The sequence below is a fragment of the Propithecus coquereli genome, unplaced genomic scaffold (assembly GCF_000956105.1).
Source record: "Propithecus coquereli isolate 6110/MARCELLA unplaced genomic scaffold, Pcoq_1.0 Scaffold592, whole genome shotgun sequence".
Taxonomy (NCBI): domain Eukaryota; kingdom Metazoa; phylum Chordata; class Mammalia; order Primates; family Indriidae; genus Propithecus; species Propithecus coquereli.
Genome location: NW_012151863.1, coordinates 446,666 through 461,401, shown reverse-complemented (window position 1 = coordinate 461,401; position 14,736 = coordinate 446,666). Strand labels below are relative to the sequence as shown.

General features: G+C 52.2%; 1 protein-coding gene across 2 annotated transcripts in view; it reads left to right on the top strand.

Annotated features, from left to right (window-relative positions):
- Positions 1 to 13,910, top strand: part of LOC105822040 (microtubule-associated proteins 1A/1B light chain 3A-like) — a 14,549-nt gene extending 639 nt beyond the window's left edge. The window contains exons 3-6 of one of the 2 annotated variants that reach the window (XM_012658970.1): positions 1,063 to 1,194; positions 2,588 to 2,697; positions 2,984 to 3,137; positions 13,304 to 13,910. In XM_012658970.1, coding sequence (XP_012514424.1) covers positions 1,063 to 1,194; positions 2,588 to 2,697; positions 2,984 to 3,137; positions 13,304 to 13,809 — 902 coding nt within the window. In that variant the 3' untranslated portion in view covers positions 13,810 to 13,910. Of the gene's footprint in view, positions 1 to 1,062; positions 1,195 to 2,587; positions 2,698 to 2,983; positions 3,138 to 13,303 lie in introns of those variants that run through there. The other variant, XM_012658971.1, reaches the window with a different exon arrangement.
- The last annotated feature ends 826 nt before the right edge of the window (positions 13,911 to 14,736 follow it).

Sequence of the window (14,736 nt, the reverse complement as noted above, 5' to 3'; positions counted from 1 at the left end):
GGGCATGGTGGCGCGTGCCTGTAGTCCCAGCTACTCGGGAGGCTGAGGCAGGAGGATCACTTGAGCCCAGGGATTGGAGGTTGCTGTGAGCGAGGCTGACGCCACGGCACTCTAGCCCCGGTGACAAAGCCGGACTCTGTCAATAAATAAATAAATACATAAACAAATATATAAGTACATACAGACATAAATACATGCATACATACATACAGAAATACATAAACACATACATAAATGTATAAGTAAATGCATGCATGTATACATGCTGAATTCAGGACCGAGGTATTTGCAGTTGCATTGTAATGCAGCGCAGAACCTGTGATAACGAGATAAGTCTTCGTTGTAGAGAATAATAAGACATGGAAAAACTCGAATGCTTTGTAAACACCCGAAATGAGGCCGTTTCTTTCCATTGATAACACTCTTTAGAGGATGTAATTTGCTTTTCAGGTGTGTCTTTTTCATATCTGTAGGTTACGAATATGCGCCCAAAAAATGTGACGGTGTTTCGTACGCTCCAGCCACTCACTCGGGGGGCTGGGGAGGGTTTTGAATGAGTGCGTTGATACTGCGTTTGATTAACTCATGTTTAAAATATGGTTCGGATTAAGTCGGAAATCAGTTGGAGGTACAGCTTATTTTAACGTAATGGGAAGTAGAGATTCGTTCCCAGCTAGATATAGTTGTATCGGCCCACTCTGGAAATGATTGGAACGTTATCCTTTTTTATTAACTCATGAACAGCAGAGACCTCTCTTATCTCCCTAAAACCAGAGTGAATCTGTTTATGTTGAATTTAAACGCAACAGTCTGTTTAGCTGCCACGTGACGTCCTAAACAGAATGAGGTGTCGCCTGGTATTGCTGAACAGAAGGAATTGAATTATACTCGAAATGCAGATATTTTGGGGTTGTTCTCTAAGTTCAGAGATGCCAGCAAGCTGAAGCCCGTTGGCTTTCTGTAAGGGGTACCCAGTCGGATTTTGCTCATTCGTTTTTTTTAAAATAATGCTGTCTTTTCCAAGCTAATACGGGCTGTGCTTTGCCTCCCCCTGTTCTCAAGACACCTTGATGGAGCTGGGAATATCTCCCATCATCGTCTCCAGCGTCATCACGAAGCTCCTGGCCGGAGCCAAGATCACTGAAGTCGGCAACACCCCCAAAGACCGAGCTCTCTTCAACAGCGCCCAAAAGTGTAAGAAAGAGCGTGAATCACATTCTGATGTCTGGAGCTGAGAATTTGAATGTGCTGTCAAGGTTGGGGCATCCAGACAGGTTTTGGGTGCTGTGACCTCCCTGGCCCACCAGCCTGCAGGCGCTTGGTGGCCTGTGTTAGAGCGAGACAGCACCTGGGGACAGCAGAGGGTCTGGGCGCCAGGCGTGGGCCGGGCAAGGCGGGGCCGAGTGTCCGCAGCGCCCCGAGGCCACGTGATGGGGGGTGGAAGGAGCAAGGCTTGGAGATGTCCCCGTTGTCACTTACAGGGAACATCTGCTTCAGAGCTGTCTTTAGGATCCAACTGAATAATCACTTTCACAGAACCTGGTACACGTAGATGTTTGGCAACTGTTGTTTTCCTTTGGGAGTTTTTGGAAGAGTTTAACGGAAGGGAAGGGTGGTTGCCTCAGCCCAGCTCTGCTGTGCACCAGCTTTGTGATTTGGGGGAAGGTTAGAAGACAGCTCTGAAGTCTCTGTTCCTTTACCTGTAAATATTTTACGTAACAAATGAAGTAGAAAAACTGAAACTGAAGCCGAAGCCACACTATGAGACCCATCTAGTATTGTGGGAATGAATAAAAGGTGTCGATTCCATTGTGCCTAGTGGTGAAATATAATGACATACAAGGAATTGAGACAATCTACAGGCCGGGCGCGGTGGCTCACGCCTCTAATTCTAGCACTGTCGGAGGCCAAGGAGGGAGGATCACTTGAGGTCAGAAGTTCGAGACCAGCCTGAGCAAATGCGAGACCCCGTCTCTACTAAAAATAGAAGGAAATTAGCTGGACAACTAAAAATGTATAGAAAAAATTAGCCGGGCATGGTGGCACATGCCTATATTCCTACCTGCTCGGGAGGCTGAGGCAGGAGGATCGCTTGAGCCCAGGAGTTGGAGGTTGCTGTGAGCGAGGCTGACGCCATGGCACTCTAGCCCGGGTGACAGAGTGAGCCTATATCTCAAAAAAAAAAAAGACAGTCTACAGGAAGGAAAGTATCTGTTAGACCAAAAGAGCCTGGCAGCAGAGGGGATGGGAGTCATAACCAGATTGATGGTATTGAGGGGTTTTCCTTTTAAGAACACATTTAACACAAATTTGGGAAGGGATCGCTTTATCCCAAGATCAGTGTTCTGTGTTCGGGTCTCGGGGCTGCAGGGTGAGCCCGTGGAGATGGCCCTGCTGTACGGGTCACCCGTGGGCCGTGCAGCTCCCAAGTGACCTGACCTGTCCCCTCAGCCAAGCCCCTGGGAGGCAACATCAGCATTCTCCATCCTTGTTTTCCCTGGTGCCTGCCGTGGGGCGGGTGTTGGGTCCCTCTGTTCCGCTCCCGAGTGGCGTCCACTTTGCAAACACAGCTCTCCTCCGATTCCAGTGTTTCGCGTGACTATCATCATTGGCCAGGCCGTCGTGTACGTGATGATGGGAACGTACGGGGACCCTTTGGAGATGGGCGCTGGCATCTGCCTGCTGGTCACTATCCAGGTGACTGTTCCGCTAACCTCCCCCTTCCGAGCACCCCTCGCCCCCGCCGGCAGTTCTCAGATGACAAATCGCAGCCACACGGAAAGGCCTGGCACCCACCGCAGCCAGAGACCCGGGTCTGCCCTCCCGAGTTCGGCCAAGGCAGGCGCTGCTGACGCGTTCCCGCCGAGCCTTCGGCATTCGGGTCAGAACCCGATTACCGAAGCAGGACAGACCCCCGTCCCTGGGGAGCAGTGACACATGGGCTCTTTGGGTTGGTTGACATTTATTTTTCAATTTTTTGCAGCTTTCCATTGGTGGCCTGATTGTCCTGCTTTTGCATGGATTCCTGCAAAGAGGGTATGGCCTGGGCTCTGGGATGTCCCTCTTCGTTTCCGCCAACATCTGCGAGAGCATCGTGTGGAAGGCGTTCAGCCCCACGAGCGGCATCCTCACCCGAGGTAAGGGTCCCGGGCCCCCTCGGTAGCAGAGTTCAGCAGAAAGTGTCGTCCAGGCCGGGCACGGTGGCGCGTGCCTGTCGTCCCAGCTACCCGGGAGGCTGAGGCAGGAGGATCACTTGAGCCCGGGAGTTGGACGTTGCTGTGAGCGAGGCTGACGCCACGGCACTCTAGCCCGGGCGACAGAGTGAGACTCTGTCTCAAAAAAAAAAAAAGTATTGTCTAAAGTGGGGACAGCTGAGTTGCAAAGGTGAGTGTGTCTCTGGCTCCGAAGTCAGGGAGTCTCAGTATTGATGGTTCCTGTCTGGCTTGGGGCAGGGGCGAGAGGCTGCTGAGTGGGACCAGCACGGGGTGAGACGAGGAAGCCTCGGATAGTTAGGACGGAGCGTCTGCCGTCCCGGGGCGGTGGCAGGCGCACGGCGGAGAGCCACGGTGCCACGCCGCCCGCAGGGACCGTGTCTCTGGAAGTGGCGTCAGCTTCCTGCCCGTCCCAGCAGCAGGCGCTGCCAGACCTCGTGGTGGGACGGTCACGGCAGCTCGGACAGCAGAGGCAGCAGAGGGACGCGACGTTGCTCTAGCTTTTCCTGCTCCTGGCCTCAGTCAGTTTCTTGGCAGTTCCTAAAACTCCTGGGCCTCAGTGAGGCCCTGCGCTCCCCGTCCCCCATCTCGCTTCTCCCTCTGCTCCCTGAGCCTGGATCCGGTCCCTTTCTTCAGTCCCAGAGCCACCTCGCTCTGGCCCAGGCCTGCCTGCCTCCGCACCCTCTCATGGCACAGCGGGGACTCCTGTTGGGATCGGGCTGCACGGTGGGCACCAGTGTCACCCTCTTTGCTCCTGCCGTCTGCGTGCGGAGCAGAGGGCCAGAGCCCCTGGCCGAGGGCAGCTTGCGCCTCGAGCTGTTGAGTGGACTCACAGGTGACGATCGTCCTCAGCTCTGCCACCCCGTGACCCATGTCCCCAGGAAATGAGACCCATTAATTCCATTCAAAACAGTGAAATAGCTGATTTCTGTAGTTAGAATTCTATTTTTTTTTTTTTTTTTGAGACAGAGTCTGGCTCTGTGGGCCGGGCTAGAGTTCCGTGGCGTCAGCCTCGCTCACAGCAACCTCCAACTCCTGGGCTCCAGCGATCCTCCTGCCTCAGCCTCCCAAGTAGCTGGGACCACAGGCACGCGCCATCATGCCTGGCTAATTTTTTCTATATGTTTTTAGTGGTGCAGCTAATTTCTTTCTACTCATAGTAGAGACAGAGGTCTCGCTCTTGCTCAGGCTGGTCTCGTCTCGAACTCCTGAGCTCCAGCGATCCTCCCGCCTCGGCCTCCCAGAGTGCTGGGATCACAGGTGTGAGCCACCGTGCCCGCCTGGGTTCCTGTTTCTTACCTCTCTCTTCCAAGGAGCCCTTCGTAGCTTGCTGGAACTAAGGTGGCAAAAACCATGTCCAGGTCCTGAACATGCTGTCCCCCAGAGAGTGACTATTCCCATCTCTGCCGCTGCTCGTTCTTTGCGCTGTGTCAAGCCTCCTTGCGTTTGGACAGTCCACAAACTCAGGCGCGCATGCAGCAGAACTTGATCGGGGTGACAGGTTCTAGCGGAAGTCCCAGGCCACCACGATGGCCAAACCTTTCTCCTTCCCAAGGTCACATGTAAGTTCGGGGAGGGGGGGGTCTTACCAAGACAGTGGGGCCAGGGGAAGGGACATCCTTGGTGTCTGTCTTCCGCCTGTGCTGACCCCCGGAGAGGTCCATCGCCCCCCGGGCCTTGGTCATTCGAGGGTCCCTTTGTGGCCCTCCAGGTCAGCGGCTTTCTTCACCACATCAGGGCCTCGGGGACACGCGAGTCCCTGGAAAGGCTCTCTGCCGTCCTCGCTGCGCAGAGACGCCGTGGAGCTGTGTCCACTCACTCGGTTTGGCTGCCTCCCTGCGGCCCATCTCGGCAAGGGAGACCCCACTTCCCTCTCTCCCTGTTAGGGTGCAGGGTGCGAGAAAGACCCGTGAGGCCGAACGAGCCACGTCGGGAGCTTCGTTAGCTGGCAGTGACTGTGTTTTGTATCGTCACAGACGGCTGCACAGAGAGTAGTTCAGAGTTGAAACGGTGAGAAGACCGCAGATTAACTTGGAGGGGGCCACGTGATACTAAACGCGACACAGTGGGACAAAAATAATTATATCACACACTTTCTAGCCACGGGGTCTGGGACCTGCCTCAGACCACCTGTCTGGCTCGGCACTGATGACAATGTTTGAGCAAGCAAGGGGGCAGAAGCAGAGAGCCTCAGTTAAGGCAGGGAGCATTTCTTTTTGGGTGAGGCAAATACATTTTATTGCAGACAACCAACAAACTCGTATGATCAGTTACAAGGTCGTTGCTTACAGAGATAGATTTCCCTGTTGGGGCGAGGCTTACAAAGTACAAGCTTTTCACTCTGTAGACAGAAATGAGTCTTGAGACAGCGTTTTTATAATAACTTTTTATATTTTTGAGGCCTAGTGTTACATTCTCCACTGGTTGGTTGTGTGATTAAATCTTTGATTTTGTGTTTATGAATTGTTTTTATAGACGCGGCGATAATGAGTGTGAAGCACCGTCAACTTGACATTTTGGGTGTGTTTGTGTGTGTTAAAGGGCAGTCAGTTATACGTGGGCTAATTAATAATGTGGATAAGAATAAGATCAGAGGCCCTGCTATTGTGGACGGGACAGTAGTTAATTAAGGGGACCGAGGAAACAGGTTTCGGTATTAATCATTGTTTTATTTTATTATGTATTGGTGGTAAGCTGTTGTGAATTATATTTGAATGGTTAGTATAGAAACAGTAAGATTTTTTTAGGGCAATATGTAAGCTTTTTTGTTTTAAAAATAGTAAGTTTAGGTTTTTTTTTATTTTGTAGAATTATTTTAGTTAGGGAATTTATTGATTGTTTTATAGTTGATAGACTTTTTTTAAGTCATTTAAATTAATATTCATCTGGTGGCTTAGAGGTTACAATGGTCGGTGTCGGGGGCCGAGTTAACTTACAGTCTATGGGATATACGTAGGCGTGGGTTTTTGTAAGTTTTGTAGTGTTAGGTTAGGTTTTTGTTTTTATTTATATAGATGTTGTTTGTGGACTTTCTTGGAAGTTACGTTTTTAATGTGGTTGATAGTTTTTTTAAGTAGGTTATTTGTCTTGATCTTAATGTAATAGGGGGCTTTGGATCGAGACGAAGCCAGTAATTTTCAGTTACGTTGGGGTCCGTCTCGCTGAGAAACTGAGGTGCCGAGCTTGCATGTCAGGTGGGGGTTGTCCACGAGGGACGGGGGGCCCGAGCGGGGCGGAGGGACGCGAGGGGAGCCCCGGACGTGGAGACAGGATGCGCGGGGGGCAGGTTTAAGTATGAATTCTCATCAGGACCTGCGGGGTTGCCGGGTCTAGCTGGGGTGAAACGTTGGCAGTAAAAGGCAACCCCGGGTCCCATTTGTTTTTTTAGATGACACATAGAGCCGCTGTCTTTAGGCTTTTTTGATGTTTATATTTGAGTGTGTTATTGATTGTAATGGTCACGGGGTCATAGGACCCGAGGGCCGAACAACTCAGTTTTTTCTGGATAAAGAAATATAGGGATCTTTATTAGTCTGTGAGGTTTTAGTTTTATTTTTTTGTTTGGCGTAATAATATTTTTTTTTGTATGATAGTGTAGGGGTTTAGTCGATGGGCAGGCACAGTGTTGGTAATTTTGTAACCCTTTTTTATGAGCCGTCGTAAAGGTAGATTTATCATCTGTGTAGATGTTAATAGTTTTGTCTTTTTTTTTTTATTCTAGGGCTTGGGTTAAGGCCATGAGTTCCGTTTTTTGGGCTGAAGTCCCACGACCTAAAGCCTGAGCCTCAACAGCCCGGTCCGTGGGGACCACGGCCGCCCTGTATATGTGACTCTTTGGGATGTGTGGCCGTCTTTATCCGTGTACAGCTCGGTATCAGGTGTGGCCGTGGCTGATGAGGTCTGCTCTTAAATTAGTCCGCGGCCTTATTATTTTAGGGAGCGAATTTGGGGAGGGTTTAATGGTGACTCTTGATACCGGGTTATGTGAGTTGAGAGCCGTTTCTTAGGGGGCTCCTCAGCAGGGCTTGTACGGAGCGCGGGGCGGTAACGGGTAAGTCTCGTCCCAAAGTGGGCCTGGAGGTTATTTCAGCCAGGACAGCTGTCGCAGCTACGGCCCGGGCCCATCTTGGCCAGCCAGAGGCTAGCGGGTCGAGTCTTTTAGATAAACACGTGACCGGTCTATAGTATGGTTTTAGCTTTGGGTCAGGACCCCGTTGGCTGTTTTTTGGCTTTAGCCATATAAAACCGGAAAGGCTTGGTTAGGTCCGGTGAGGCCAGTGCAGGGCGTTTAGAGGCGCCTGTTTGAGACTTTTAAAGGCTTTTGATTTAGTTGTAGTCTAAACTAGGGCTGTGTGTGTGTGTGTGTGTGTGTGTTGGCATACAGGGGCTTTGTTATTCTGGTGAACTTGGGGATGTAGAGTCTGTAATAGTCCACAGCCCCCAAAAACTTAACGTGCATGCTTTTTGGTTTGGGGCTGTGGGATCTTTAAGATTGTTTTAATTTTTTTTAGTACAGAGTGGGTTTTTTTTCGTTTTTTTGTTTTTAGCTCCTGTCGTAGGCAGGTGGCAGTCTGAGCATAGAGCTGAGCCTTTTAGCTGACATCGGATGGTCCAGTAGGCCAGCTTTGCCAGCACGTCCTCGGTTACATTTTACAAGTGGCTCGATCTTCCGTCGTCAGGAGAAGATGGTCCGTGTGTCGTAGAGAGCCACTCGTGGGTGCTCCTGTCTAAAATGCATCAGGTCTTGACGTAGAGCCTCACCAGATACAGTGGGCGAGTTTTTGAAGCCCTGTGGCATCTAGTCCAGGTCAACTGTCCCGAATATCCTCTCTCTGGGTCAGCAGCGCATTGAAAGGCAAACACAGGGTGACCTACTGGGGACAACGGCAGTGAGAAGAAGGCGTCTTCAGGTCCAGCGCGGTGTAGATCTGCCGGTTCGCAGGCAGCAAACTCGGAAGGGTGCACGGGTTCCGCACCGTTGGGGCGAACGGTCTCGCCCCTCTTGCTTGTGTTCTGGGGATCCTGCACCGGTCAGTAGCCATTGGTTCCTGGTTCTTGAGCAGGGAGCAGAGGGGTGTTTGAAGCTGATTGACAAGGAACTGAAACGTCTGTCTCTTGGAGTCTTTTAACGTGGATGGCGGCCTTGCTTTTTGCTTTCAGACTGATGGGCTACTCCGCACGCGGACGGGGGCGGCGGTGCCGCTTAACTGCACGACAGTAGGAGGTCGGTGAGAGGCCAGCGCAGGCGGGTTAGCTTCTGTCTCCGCATCAGGGATCTTATTCTGACGTTTTTGTAGATACGGACGTAAGTCCAGTGTGGGGACGCTTCTCCTGCCACTCAGTCCTCCTCTGACACGGGACAGGGAAGGAGCGTGACAGAGGGACTTTGGTCAAGTGAAAGTTCGGCTGTGTCCTCCCGGAAACTCATGGTAGCCCGTAACTCCTGGAGCAGGTCCCTTCCCAGACGTGGGTGTGGGCATTCGGGCATCACCAGGAACGAACGGGTAAGAGTTCCTGCCCCCAGGTTGGTTGTTCTGGTTTTTGTCTGTGGACAAGCTTTAGTGTTTTCTGTGGCTCGCTGTACTAGAACTTTTCCATCAGACACAGGCCCTACCGCCTCTTGCGGAACCGAATGCATTGCCCCGGCATCTACCGGAATGGCATTGGCTTGCTCCCCATCTTTCGTGTTTCCTTGGGCTCCTGGGGGCGCATTACGATGGAGCCCCGGCCCCGTGATTTTGTATTTTTTATAGGGACCGGAGCCGGGGTGGCTGGTTTTTTAACTTGCAGCTGGGCATATAGGGGCGGTCTTTTTTTTAATGTCTACATTTTTTGTAATAAGCGCACTGATGCAATCTCAGGTCGTTTTTTTGTTTTGACCTTGTAACCCATTTTTCTTTCTTATTTTTTTTCTCGGTTTCTGGGGTCCGCCCGCGGCGGCCACCATAATCTTAGCCATTGTTTTAGATGGCACAGTTCCAGGGTCCTCCCGGTTGTTGTAAATCTTTTGGGCAATCTCTATCAAATTAGGCAGTAACTTTTTTTTTAAACTCTTTTAACTTTTGCAATGTCTTTTTGATGTCTGGGGCCAATTGAGTAGCGCAAGCAGTATTAATAGCACGCCTACTTTTAGGTGTTTCAGGATCTATAGGGGTGTACAGGCGGTAGGCTCTACAGAGGCGTTCTAGAAACGCCGCCGGGGCCTCATTGGGCCCCCGCACCGTCTCGCTTATCTTAGACAGGTGGGTCGGCTTTTTGGCCGCTGCCCGTGTACCCCGGAGCAGAGTCTGGCGATACTGACCGAGCGCCCCCTCACCTCCATCCTCATTGGGATCCCAGTTGGGGTGCACGGAGGGAAACACCCGCTGCACCCAGACAGGAGGCTGTCCGTGCGGACCAGGAGTCGTCTTGGCTGCTTTTTCTTGAATGCCCTCTCTCCTGCAAGGGGAAGGGAGCCGGTAGAAGCTGTTGCCCGTCGCCCCAGGGTGGCCCATGGGTACAGAGACGTCTGCAGGAGAGATACCAGTCGCTGCGGCTTCTCAGAGAAAGACGGGCTTTGATTTTTTTAATTATACAGATCAGTGGTCGAAAAGGGAACAGAGACCACAAATGGGGGGCGGTGAAACCCGGGCCCCACAGGGGCCTGTCTCAGAGGAGGAATCGGGGCTCCCGGGGGAGGCCAGACAGGCTGGTGCCGGGAGCCGCTCCGAGGACGCGGTGGGCTGGCAGAACCAGCAGGGCTCTGGGGCCCCTTATTCGACTCATCTGGTGTTTTGGAGACTGGGGGAGCATACGGAGGGGGCCCCCTAAAAGCGGGTACCCCTCCGTAAGATCTGTCAACACAGGATGTGATTTCTGCTTTGTCTGCTTTTTTTTGGTCCCTTTTGCCGGGTTAGGTATCATCACTGTTTTTGGTGTCTTACGTGGCTTTTTGTATTGTTGGAGCCACCTCGGATTATCTGTTAATATGTCACTTTATATCCGAATACAGGGAATTTGGTCCCGGTGCCGTGGGCTTTTAAAGATGGTAGCTTGTATCCGATGAGTTAGAGTGGCCTGGGTGTTTTTTTTGGGTGATCACCCTGCACCAAAGGTGGGCCACTCCTGCTCATAAAATTTTTATAAGTTCAAAGAATTTCTGGTAAATCTGTATGGCGTGGCGCGCCTTTGGAAATCCTGAAAATTTTTTAAGAAACATATAATCGGTGTATAATTAGCGTAGGTCACCCGAGACATGGACTGGCCCATTTTGCCCGTTCAGGCAAACAGTTGAAACTGACTCTGAGGGTGCCACCCAACCACTGGAAAGTATGTAAGGATACTGGCCCCTCAGCAGTCGACCTGAGCCATTTCTGGCAAGAGAAGCCACGATCAGGACACAAGTTGGAACCAGTGCGAGAGTCCCGGCTGGGGCGGCCGCCGTGGGACCTTCCAAGGCAAGGGCGGTGAGGCGCCCCTGCCGTCGTATTTGTGTCTCGGATTATGAACCGCGTCTATGTTTTTTTATTTGGAATCCCGTACAGACCTGAAACAGCAGAGGGTCAGAGTCTGTACTAAGAGAAACAGCAGAGGGTCGGGAATAACAGCAGGGTCCTGGGGCCGGCTTAGGATGACTTAAAGCCAATTGATCTCAGTGACTGTCTCTAGTCCGACTTGCCCTTAGTAGCTGACACAGATGAAGGCCGCTTTGACTGTGCTTTCCGCTGATCCTTTGTCTGACACTAGGGACAACAAGGTCGTTCCTGACCGGGCCTCTGCCCCCGCCTCCGTCCCCCGTCCCCGGTTCTCGTCTTTCTCAATCGGTCTTCCAAACTCCATCTGCTTTATGTGGGCGACACTAACAACGACAGCCAAACACGAGACACACAGCACGCCACAAAACACGCAAAAGGTACAACCACGTCACAACCAGACAGAGAACAGGACTAAATCAGAGGCTCTCAGGTGACGTCTCACCTCTTGGAGCCACAGACCCGGGGCACGGGCTGCGTCCAGCCTCCCACGGGTCCCCAGAAGGGCCCCCGGCTGAGGAGACAGGGAGCTCACCGGGGATCGGAACCTGCAGGCTCGGCCTGCAGCTTGTAGGGTTCTAGGACACTTGCGACTGGCACGCAGTCTGGCCTGCCCGGGGCTGAGGACAAAGGTGCCCCTCAGGGGCCCCCCTGGGGCAGGCTCCCGGCCTCGCACCGGGTCTCCAAGCACCGGGGGTCACCAGGTGCCCCGGTCGCAGGGGCGATCTCGCTGGGGCCCGTAAGTGTTAGGGTGCGGGGTGCGAGAAGGACCCCCTCGAGGCCGAGTGAGCCACGTCGGGAGTCTTCAGTAGCTGGCCGGCGACTGCTTTTCGTGTCATCACGGACGGCGGCACAGAGAGCAGTCCAGGGCCGAGAAGGTGAGAAGACTTTGTATTAACCTGGAGGGGGCTATGTGATATTAAACACGACACAGTGGAACAAAAATAATTATATATTTTCTAGCCGCGGGGTCTGGGACCTGCCTCAGACCACCTGTCTGGCCTGGGGACTGATGACAATCTTTGAGCAAGCAAGGGGACAGAAGCAGAGAGCGTCAGTTAAGGCAGGGAGCATTTTCTTTTGGGTGAGGCAAGTAAATTTTATTACAGACAACTAAACTTATATAATCAGTTACAAGGTCATTGCTTACGGAGTATAGATTTTTTTTATTAGGGCGAGGTTTACAAAGTACAAGCTTTTTACTTTACAAACAAAAATAAGTCTTAAAAGAATGCTTTCATATTAACTTTTTATGTTTTTAAGACCTACTGTGACATCCCCAGATACCACAAACCTGCCCACACTGAGTCCAGCCACACAGGATGTGCAGACTAGAAAAATCCACCCTCCCTTCCTCCTCCTCTGGACGCCCCTCCTCCCTTCGGTTGGGGAAGGGGCCAGAGAAGGCAGAAGAGGACCCACTGCCCCGATTTCGGTTCGCTCTAAAATGTTCCACGCGCGCCAGGAATTCATTGCCTTCCCGGAAGGGCTTGAGCGTCTGGAATGAGAAGCCTCACGGAAGAGACCGTTGCTTCCGTTCGCCCCGGGTTCCTGCTGTCCTCGTTCTCCCCCTAAGGCAATGAAACTGGAACCGTTTTTGAGACAGCGGCTTAGCGGAGCAAGGTATCTTAAGGAAGTACGTGACAGAGAAGGGGGCAGGGAAGGCAGCAGCTAAGATATTTAAAAATCGCTGCCCCAGCATTTTAGTTCCTTGCAAATTAAGGCACCGCAGACTCTAGCGTGTGTGGTGACGAGGAATTGGATCACAGTCGTGTCGCAGAGCAGTACCTAGACTACCGCCTGCAGGTGACAGACACCCGCGTGGAAGATCGTGATTTCCAGCCCAAGGAGCCAGCATTTGAACCCTGTGCACCTAAGTTTCGGTTATGATTTCCCATCGACATTTCTGTGCTGTCTGTAGCCGAATGTTGTTTTACAAATCCTCTGTTAAAGCAGAAGGGTGCTAGGAGTGGGTCACAGCAGCCCTTACAAGCTGGGCCAGAAAATTTCAGCAGGTGAGTAATTTAAACTTTGGATCCTCAAAAAAGAAAATAAGGCCGGGCACAGGGGCTCACGCCTGTGATCCCAGCACTCTGGGAGGCCGAGGCAGGAGGATCGCTCAAGGTCAGGAGTTCGAGACCAGGCTGAGCAAGAGCGAGACCTCGTCTCTACTAAAAAAAAAGAAAAATAGAAAGAAATTAATCAGACAACTAAAAATATATAGAAAAATTTAGCCGTGCATGGTGATGCCCACCTATAGTCCCAGCTATGCAGGAGGCTGAGGTCGGAGGATCTCTTGAGCCCAGGAGTTGAAGGCTGTAGTGAGGTGTGAGCATCCACTGCACTCCAGCCTGGGACACAGAGTGAGACACCTTGTCCCAAAAAATGGGAGAGAAGGGAGGGAGGGAGGGAGGGAGGGAGGATGGACTGGGAAACACATAGCCCAAAAGTACAGAAAGAGCAGAGCCAGCGGAGTGAGGGTTCAGCCACTTTAAGGAACTCGTGTCTGATAGCGCCGGCTCCTGATGGGCAGACGTTATAATTGATAAAAAGCTGATTATCTGGAGTTACCTCCCGCAGCCGCCGCCGCCACCGCCGCCGCCGCCGCCGCCACGCTCCTAGCGAGCCCCAGAGCCCTTAAGCGTGAGGCGCGAGCCCCCGAAACCCCCAAACCGCATTCACATGCTCAGGCGCACCCCGGCGCCCAGGCCTGCGCCGTGGTGCCCTGGGAGCGGTCCTTCAAGCAGCGGCGGAGCTTCGCCGACCGCAGCAAGGAGGTGCAGCAGGCCCGCCACCAGCACCCCAGGAAGATCCTGGTGATCATCGAGCGCTACCAGGGCGAGAAGCAGCTGCCGGTCCTGGACAAGACCAAGTTCCTCGTCCCGGACCACGTCAACGGGAGCCAGCTGGTCAAGATGATCCGGCGCCGCCTGCAGCTGAAGCCCACGCAGGCCTTCTTCCTGCTGGTGAACGACCACGGCATACTCAGCCTGTCCACGCCCATCGCGGACATCTACGAGCAGGAGAAGGACGAGGACGGCTTCCTCTACATGGTCTACGCCTCCCAGGAGACCTTCGGCTTCTGAGCCAGCAGCCCCTGCCTGTCTGCCCCCCACCCACCGGAGGCTGTGCCCCCTGTCTGGACCTGCCCACCCCTGACAGTTCCCTGGCTCCCCGGTCTACACGTGCTGTATGTATCTGTGGTCATTGTCCCTCTGCAGAATAAAGAGTGCTGAGGCCTGCCTGGCCAGAAAAAAAAGAAAAAAGTTGATTATCTGGGAGGCCGAGGCGGGAGGATCGCTCGAGGTCAGGAGTTTGAGACCAGCCTGGGTAAGAGCTAGATCCCATCTCAACTAAAAATAGAAAGAAATTAGCCAGACAACTAAAAATATATAGAAAAAATTAGCCGGGCATGGTGGCACATGGCTGTAGTCCCAGCTACTCAGGAGGCTGAGGCAGGAGGATCGCTGGAGCCCAGGAGTTTGAGGTTGCTGTGAGCGAGGCTGACGCCACAGGACTCTAGCCCGGGCAACACAGTGAGACTCTGTCTCAAAAAAAAAGAAAAGGAAATAATGTGAAGTAAAACCAACTAAAAAGTGATTCTTGCACATGAACTATCACGTTTAAAATGTGTTTTTTAGAGAGCCTCAGTCTTACTGATTGCAAACACTTTTTTTCTTCTGTGTATTGCTTTTAAGAGAGCCATCAGTTAGCTTTCAGACACTAGGTTAATGCATTTTGCACTTAGCTGTACTGGGTGATGTTTTTCATTATTTTAGGACGCCACCATGAGTCCTGCAATAAAATATGTAATGGGGTTGAGAGCTGGGGAGGAGGATCCACTGCTGTACAGCTAATAAATCATGACAGATTAACAAGTGCTCCAAAAAAAAAAAAAAAGACAGCTGATGCCACTGTCTATCCATTCCTCATTCTGTGGCAGGCTGTTCTGGGCACTGAAGTCTGAAATATTCAGGTTGCCAAGGTGGGCAGATCGCTGGAGGTCAGGAGTT